General features: G+C 47.0%; 5 protein-coding genes across 5 annotated transcripts; 1 reads left to right on the plus strand and 4 right to left on the minus strand.

Annotated features, from left to right (window-relative positions):
- Positions 1–732: 732 nt before the first annotated feature.
- Positions 733–1,149, minus strand: FPSE_09072 (uncharacterized protein; the record flags this gene model as incomplete). The annotated part of the gene is made up of 1 exon (XM_009262189.1): positions 733–1,149. One exon carries the CDS (start codon positions 1,147–1,149, stop codon positions 733–735), a length of 417 nt encoding a protein of 138 aa, XP_009260464.1.
- Positions 1,150–1,683: 534 nt separating this feature from the next.
- Positions 1,684–2,502, minus strand: FPSE_09073 (uncharacterized protein; the record flags this gene model as incomplete). Its single annotated transcript, XM_009262190.1, has 1 exon — positions 1,684–2,502. One exon carries the CDS (start codon positions 2,500–2,502, stop codon positions 1,684–1,686), a length of 819 nt encoding a protein of 272 aa, XP_009260465.1.
- Positions 2,503–3,102: 600 nt separating this feature from the next.
- FPSE_09074 (uncharacterized protein) lies at positions 3,103–4,379 on the minus strand (the record flags this gene model as incomplete). The annotated part of the gene is made up of 4 exons (XM_009262191.1): positions 3,103–3,444; positions 3,503–3,705; positions 3,768–4,047; positions 4,113–4,379. 4 exons carry the CDS (start codon positions 4,377–4,379, stop codon positions 3,103–3,105), a joined length of 1,092 nt encoding a protein of 363 aa, XP_009260466.1.
- A 1,112-nt stretch (positions 4,380–5,491) lies between these two features.
- On the plus strand, positions 5,492–6,631 carry FPSE_09075 (uncharacterized protein; the record flags this gene model as incomplete). Its single annotated transcript, XM_009262192.1, has 1 exon — positions 5,492–6,631. One exon carries the CDS (start codon positions 5,492–5,494, stop codon positions 6,629–6,631), a length of 1,140 nt encoding a protein of 379 aa, XP_009260467.1.
- Positions 6,632–7,207: 576 nt separating this feature from the next.
- On the minus strand, positions 7,208–7,634 carry FPSE_09076 (uncharacterized protein; the record flags this gene model as incomplete). The annotated part of the gene is made up of 4 exons (XM_009262193.1): positions 7,208–7,301; positions 7,360–7,442; positions 7,511–7,565; positions 7,624–7,634. 4 exons carry the CDS (start codon positions 7,632–7,634, stop codon positions 7,208–7,210), a joined length of 243 nt encoding a protein of 80 aa, XP_009260468.1.
- Between the last annotated feature and the right edge of the window lie 709 nt (positions 7,635–8,343).

The raw sequence follows: 8,343 nt of genomic DNA on the forward strand, positions 1-8,343 counted from the left end.
GACTTGTTGCCAGGGTGCCTGGTCCATTGGGAGCCCGACCTTATTCCCCCATGAGTTCAGGCAACACATAGTAGCGTCATGGGGCCATCCTTTGAATCGTCAAGAGACTCTAGAATGTCTCATGTTCCTTTCCACGGCCCAGAGATCCGTCAAATAATATCGGATCGGCGAATAGGACGGCGATAGAACCTCCGGGGTCATGACAGGCAGACCCACCCGGGGACGGGGGATCGGAGCATCTCGGCGGTGGCTGAGTCGAACTAGATCCGGGGGAGAGAAGAAGGGTTCCCAGAAGATCAAGCAAGCAGTGACATGCTGTACACCAATTGGCTAAGATATGGGGAACTTGTTGTCTCTGTAAGCGAGTTGCCGTTCTGGGTTTATCTCGGGCGTAAATACGGGGTATTCAACTGAGGCGCAGGCTTTGGTAGAGTGACATTTGACGTTGAAATCCATGGAACCAACATCACGAGACTCATTTTCTTCGCACTGATAACCGGATTAAGACAAAAAGTTGTTATATTGTACAGCCTTGCTGCCCAACGTTGAGATAGATACGAATTACTACAGATATTCACAATAGGTTATAATCAACTTGGTCGGCTTTGTTATCAGCTTGTTCTGTGACTGATCATGAATGAGATTCAATTCTATGTAATCCAGGGTATCGATACTCCTTTCCATCTTCCAAACCAAACAAACAACGGGCACTCATATCCTCATCATCCATATCTAACATGCACATGAACCACTCGCCGAGGAAGATCCATCTCCCATCTCAGACTCTTCTCCAGTCTCTTCATCCTCCTCACTGATAACCTCCAGCTCATGGCCACAATCTACTCCCACAGCCGGTCTCGTCTTGCTTCCTTCTTCAATCTCCTTCTTCGCCTTTTCCTCACTGATCTTCTTCAATGCCAGTCTAACATCCTCGATGCTCTTCTTAGCTTGGCCGAATTTGTCTTCCATCGCGGTACATCTGTTGCACTTTCTCTGCAACTTTCGCGATGTAGGCACGTGAGGGCTTTTTACCAAGCAGTCTTGGTCGGTTTTGTTCGCCTGAAAGTCCTCGGCGATCTGGCACTTCTTCACACATAAACCCCAGCGCTCGTGGGCGCAGACGAAGACGACTCGGGCGTATAAACACATGTTGGCGGTTGATCGACGAAGAAGGTGGTGGTGTAGCTAGCAACAGTGGTGGGTATTGGTTTCTTCTGTATCGGTATCTGTTGGAGAGGACGGAATATAGTAGAGAATCGAGCATTGTGTCGTTTTCTTTTATACCATCTGGTAATATTGTGAAGTGTTGGTCTGTGTTGGTGTTCACAGAAACCATATTCTTGTGAAGAGGTCATGTTCTTTATGTACAGGCAGTCACATCAACAAGCAAACAGGACTCATTCATCTGTACAAGGAGAACCTCGTTTCTTTTTGCCCGGATATTTACTTTGTCAACACGAATTTCATTTCAGTGTTAATGTGTTCTTGCACTAGCTTCGTCACTGGCGTGAACAGCTCACGTTGCTGTACAGATCACAAGGTTCATCCGTGCCCAAATTCATGCATGTTGAGCATTGTTCAATATGTGCGGACAACTAATGTCAGTTTAATTTAGAAACAAAGAGGAACAATTTGTTAAAGGTTAAGGTCCTTCACAAAGACAAGGAGTCCTTTGACTAACTATTATGCCTGTTCATTCAACAGTCCACTATCCAATACTTCGCGAAAGTTTCTTGCCCATTTCACTTTACCGTCTCTTTCGCTCTTGTCACTAACATGTGGGACATTGACTTTGATTCTCTTCAACGCCTTCAACAAAGGAGATTCTTCATCGTCCGATATCACAACCCCTCCCGCGAGCAAGCACTCCATATCTGTTGTCGAATCCCCAAAGTAAATCACTTTCCCGTCTTTCTCTTTATTAAGATGCTTCAGGGCCTCTTTCTTCTCTTTTGCATTTGTCATTCGTCCGTTGAAGAACTCGGGTCCGGTGATGGTTCCGTCCATGGCTGGTTCGTTGGCAATGACATCGAGCGTGTGTGGCAATAGAGCACCTCGAAGAAAGGAACGGGACCAATTGACCGATATAACGCTCACGCTCCAGTTTCTATCCTCCACTAATCTCATGACCTCCGTGAAACCGTCTCTGATCTTTATCCTTCCAGCTTGAACGGCGTCGGCTCCCGCTTGCGACAGCGTCTTAGCGTCCAAGCCTTCGAATATTTGTGACTCGGCAATACGCTGCAACGATGCCTCCTCCACGTCTTTCATTCCCGACAAAAATTCAAACTCTTGGTCCACGCATATACGCGTATCCTCTGGCGATGGGTGATTCTCCTTGTAGTGTCTGTAATCGGCGATATAGGCTTGGACCACTTGGTCCCATGAAGCCTGGAGATCATGGCCTTTCCTGTTCCGCTGTATCTCGATGGCTGAGCGGGCAAGCTCCCCGATCGAGTCTTGCTGAGTGATTGTTCCGTCGAAGTCGAATACCAGATGCATCTTGTAACAGGAGGAGTAGTAAAGGTAGTCTTGAGTTTGAGTTGAGGTTGTTGTAAGCAAAGTTGCCGAGATGATCAACAAGTGGAGAAGAGATATGAGCACAAGCATTTGAGTCAAGATTCTGAAAAACAACCTTTCGCTGGGTACCAGCAGCTGACTCAATCTTATTTTGGTTTTTTGCAAGGCACTTCTGGTCAGTTTAAAGTCTTATTAGTGCTGAAGAAAGCTACCTGACCTTAGGTAGCTACACATTGCGGGGAAGATCATTACGTAGTTGTTCTCGAAATAGTGACATTGAGTGGATCACAGCAAACAAGCAACAGTAGTAGCTTGGCCAAGCTTCCCGCTGTTGTGTAGCTATCCAGCTTTCAAGCTGGATACAAGACAACAGTGATAAGTGAACCGCAAGAGCAAAAGGCAATTCGCTGAACAATTGACTACTTCTGGTAATCTATAGGCTAAAAGGGTATCATGCTCTAAAAACCCTATCCTTGTTTGAATCCATTGCAACACCGCATTAAATAGTGTCCTTCACTTAACTCTCTGAATCAAATTCTACCTTTTTTCGTTTCCTAGGTCTCAATGGCGCGGAGGAGCATACTAAGCTGCTGGCAGTACGTCTTCCATCTCTTCGTCATCATCGTCGTCGTCCATGGGCTCGGCAGCAGCTTCCTGGGCCTCTGCGCCGCCCTTGTCACGGTAAGCGTCACTCAAGCAATAATGGTTGGCAAATCGGCCGCTCTTGTTGAGAACCGCAATCTTCTCAAGCACTTGACGCAGGTACTGGTCAGGCTGTTGAAGCTTCTGGCGCAACGCCTTCATGGACCAATACTGATACTGCCTGAAACACTCGAAGATAAGATCCAGAAGCTGGTTTTCTGGAATACGAGCGGCCTTGAAAACCTCGCCCTTCTTTGGCTTGGCTGTAGATGCAGTGTTCTTCTGTAAATTTTGTTAATATGGTTTGAATTGGAATTAGAGACCGAGAAAAGAAACTTACGATAAAGCTGCCACCCCAGCTGACTGCACCTGCGCTTCCGGGGGCGACAATGGATGATGCTGCGCTTTGGCTGATGATTTGGAGCTTGGACTTGTTTCCTTCTGCTTCTAGCAGCTTCTGCTGAAGCAGTCGCTCTTCTTCCCTAATGTCGCGAGGTTCCACGCGAACGTCATAATGAATCTTGCCAAAGATCTTTGTCCTTTCTGTGGCAATAATTAACCATCCATTCTTTCGTCTATCACAAAACATCCACAGTTGCACTTACTGGGAACAGCTTTTCGGTAGTATGGCTGGTATCGGCTCTTGCGGTCGTACGTCGGTCGATCTGATCCGTTGTTGGCTTGTCTCTGCCTTAGCAATGAGGCGGGAATGCCGGCAGCGGCAGCATCCTGTCGCGCCTTGCTGCGCGCCTTGAAACCGGGCAAATCCTCCTCACTGAAGATGAAGTGATTGTTGACGTTGGGCTCCAGTACTTCGAGGTCGTATTCGCGAGGCAGCGTCTGGTGCTCAGGGCAGTTGGCAGAGAGAAGCATACGAAGTTTGGTCTATCCTTTGTGTCAGTATGATGCCATCATCATGCCTTTCCTGTCTGCCGGGGTCAAGAACGTACATCCGAGGTGCCATCTGGCTTTTGGTTGGTCCATGTTCGCAGAGTGCCAATTTGAATCTCGTCGTCGTCGCCCAGTCGTTCGGTGAGCTTGTACCAAGCTTCCCACATGTATCGAGGAACGCGAGCTAGGTAGAGCGTCTCGAAAGCGCCAGCATTCTTGTCGTAAAACTCGAGGTCGCCAGCATCTTCGTATAAATCCTCCTCCACCGCTGGTGCATCGGGATCGGCCTTGATGTGAGGGTCCTGCTTAATGTATGGTTCGGCCATGATGTTGGTTGATGTTGGAGATAGGTTTGTGATTGGTGACGAGCGCGTGCAGAAGGAGATATAACACACAGAGTAAGAGAGAGTACAGGCAGTTGGAGCTAAAAATGCACTAAAGCGGGCCCTGCCTTTGTATGTATGTACTTTGTCATGACTTTAGCCTCCCAATGGCGACTCCACAATTTAGGTAGGTATGAAAGGAGTTTACAATCAAATATTAAAGAAAAATACATTACCTAACTTATAGAGAAGAGCTGCAAGTGCTCCGTCTTATAACTTACCAGTTATTGTCATAAGTTAGGTGGCTGGTATCAAGTTAAAGAACATTTCAAAACGTAGGGCTACAGGGTAGCGACGTTGGATGGCATAGTACTAACTTTAACACAATGCCAAAGCCTAATGCTAACTTTTTTGTTGCCCTGCGACTTGGACTCATAGAAGGTAGGTACATACTGTAGTAAGCCTGGAGGTGGGAATATGCACGGGCCACTGGACCATGCCTTTTAGTGGAGGTCATGTCAAACTACCTACCAAAAATAACTCGGCATGACTTTGAGTGGAGACGTAATTTTGAATTACATAAATACTGCAACACACGACCACCTAGCCCCCCTCTATTGTTTCACGCTCGTTTGTGTCAGTCATCTGCAGATCCCCATTGTTTCTTTTTCAAAGTCATTCTGCACTTGAACCAACAAGGTAAAGACCCATGTAACATCAGCTGCACCCCGAACCCAAAAAGAAGCCTCGCCTATTACATCTTCGACAACTTAGTACGTCGTGCCTCAGCTTCCAACAACTTCCCTTCCCTTCAACTTCTGACAACACGTATTAACAAAGAATCCTGACCAGATCCTACATTAGCAATGTGTTGATAACACGCACAACAATGCTTACCAACTATTGCGCCAGTTTCTACATTTAATCACCCCCCTTCCTCTCACAACTTAGTCCTTGATTCATACATTACTACTTTCTCACTACCTATCCTCGAACACTCTCGCGACAACCCTTCAGCAACGTGACACAACCGTCGTTTATAACATCATCAGAAGTCGAAACGAGCAATCGAACCGAACCCCCATACACATAATCTCTCGTACCCAAACTTCAACATGCCAGTCAAGTCTCTCGCCGAGCTTGCCATCGCGGCATGTATAAAGAACATCCGCTCAGTCGACAGCGTCGGCGACTTCCTCCTCTATAAAACCGTCCGCACCCTCCTCCTCAAGATCGACAACCCCAAGCTACTACGCAAAATCGAAATCAACTCTCCGCAAATCCAAGGCGAGACCGGCGAGGTATGGCTCAAGCTTATCAAGCAACATTTCCCAATGGAACTCAAACAAAAGGCTTTCAAGCCTCCGGACCCAACGCAATGGTATCGAGTCTACGATAAGTACAAAGCAGCCCACCAGAAAGCTCTTGATGAGAGTGAGGCCAAGCTCAGAAACGACTTGCTTGGCCTTCAGCAGGCCAAACACAAAACCACGATTATCGAGGATAGGAGGCTACTGCCCCAAGGAGGCAGGGTCGGAACAAAGAAACCATGGGGAGCCCCGCGAGACTCCAACGGTAGCACACTCGCCTTTACAAGGGGCAGTCGCACAAAGACCAATAACGGCGCTAGTGTTATGCGCAAGGTGCGAAGGGAGACAAAGGAAATCGCCAGCATTCATGGCAAATTGTCGAGGCCGACGCAGGCATCAAACGCCATTACGAAACTTCGAAAAGCCCCTATCGCTATGGTTAATGACTACCAGAGAGCGTCTCAGCCAGCAATTCGGGCTCCTTCGAAGCCGACACCGTCTGATGTAGTCGCAGCTCATGAGGAGCGAGCGCAATACATCTCGGACCTGGACTCGGATGATGACAACGGTGATGGCGACGATTTGTTTGATGACGACCCTTCACCTCCTCGAAAGGTTGCTTCCCGGCCATCTTCATCCGCTCCAAGGAGGCCGGCTCCTGGTCCAAGCAGACCGGCAACCAGTGTCAAGCGATCTGGTCTCCTGTCCAACAGTTATAAAGGCCCTCAACCTAAGGCCGCCGCAACACCCTCGCAGCCTCGGTCATCCCGGCCAGTCAAACAGGAAAAAAGATCCCTTAGCCCTGAACAGACAGTCCTGTCCTCTTCACCCGAGCCTGGCCCGTCTTCATCTCCACCCGCCCCTGTCGCACGACCTTTTTCTGCCGTTAACCCGCGGAAGCGCAAGGGCACTGATATCTTCCATAAGCCCAAGAGACGAGCATAAAGCTCAGAGCGACATTTTCTTTTTGTTTCTTTGGTTTTATTTTCAAGCACGTTAGTGGTGGTATACTGGGGCGTTTTTACCAAGCGAGATACTATCATCGTCGCTACATGCATTACTGGCAGGCGTATGAGTTACAACGGGTGATTTCAACGGCTGAGAAACAAACTCGAGGATTAGCATAACAATGCAAATAGGACTATGATTTCCCAGTCCATCCATGTGAACTAGACTAGGTATAGAACGTGTTCGTCTTAGCAGACGATTTATGTGTAGTGATGGTAGCGGAAAACACAAGCATAGTGAGGCTTCATAGAACTCGAATGACAACCAATCAATTGATTTATGGTATTCCCATCTTGTGTTTGTCTTCTAAGTAGTGTTGATTTTCACCAGGAGCGTTCTGCGCATCTTCAGCACCCATCTGACTCAACACTCGACTCTTCTGGTTCTACAGCTGTCGTATATTGCGTGTGTTCATACGTCCTTCCTTGGTATATATGGTTCCCGAACCTCCAAGCGCCCCGGGATTGGGAACTAGAATGTGCCCCGACAGTCCAAAATATCGTTAGATACTATTTATGCTAGCCATCGTCCACCTCTAAGGGCGAGGACGAGATGCAGAGTGTCTCCAGCAACGAGGTTGTATTCGGCGGCGGTCTTGTCGTCGGTCCTGAACAAAGTATGTCAATAAGCTGGTGGACATTTGCGAGTGGGTGTGTGTAACGTACATTTGCTTGCCGCCATGGATGAGTCGCTGCTGAACAGGCGGGATACCCTCCTTCTCCTCGACCTTCTCCTTGATCTGGGAGACCTAAAAGCAGTCAGCACAAGTTCCTTTACCCCTTCTACTCCAATTACGAAGCGCTTGTTCAATATTACCTTGTAATCCGACTCAATATCGAGCTCGATCTCCTTGCCGGTCAATGTTCGGACCCTGTTGAATCGCAAAGTTAGCTGCGTGCCTGCATGACGTCGAAGTTTCGGTGACGTACTTGATCAACATGTTTGCGGTTGTGGTGTAGTGTTCGGGTCTGTTGTTTTTGATGTCTTATTGCAGTTCGCGAAGAAGAGCGACGAAGACTGTAGTGTAGGTTTCGAGTATGCGAGGCTGATGGGAAAGTCGAATGCTGGACGCTGTTGGGCTGACTGAGCTGGGATTGATGGTGGGGTTACAGGCTAACATTCACGGAAGGAGGGGCCACCTTGGCACTGAAATGGTGGTTGCCTCGACTGCCTGGATATCTTCATGTATTATTGGTGCTTTTTCATCTTATCACTTCTATTAACATATTTACATATTCATCTATTTTTTGACTTCTAACCGGAGCTCAAGCCTTCTTAAGTTACTCAGTGATATTAAAAAAATTATGTTATCTGAAAGCAAAATTGCCATTAAAGTTGTACCAACCACCAAATAATGTTATCTGTCTCTGTAGATTTGAAAATTCTAAATCATCTACTAAGGTTCTTTTTACAATAACTTAGGATTTCCAACACACACGACAGCACAATGAACTCCATCATGTGGGCTATAACTGTTATAGCTTCTATGAGATTTCAATAACATTTACACATGAGTTTATTCACTGATATGTAGTAGCAAGTTATCTAAGAAGGATGCCCTTAATAGTATAGTATTAGTAATTTAATAATAAGAAAAATAGACTTTTAAGTAAGGCTATAAGGCTGCCTTATTAATTATAAAACTCTAT

Source organism: Fusarium pseudograminearum, chromosome 1 (assembly GCF_000303195.2).
Source record: "Fusarium pseudograminearum CS3096 chromosome 1, whole genome shotgun sequence".
In the NCBI taxonomy this organism is placed as follows: Eukaryota; Fungi; Ascomycota; class Sordariomycetes; order Hypocreales; family Nectriaceae; genus Fusarium; species Fusarium pseudograminearum.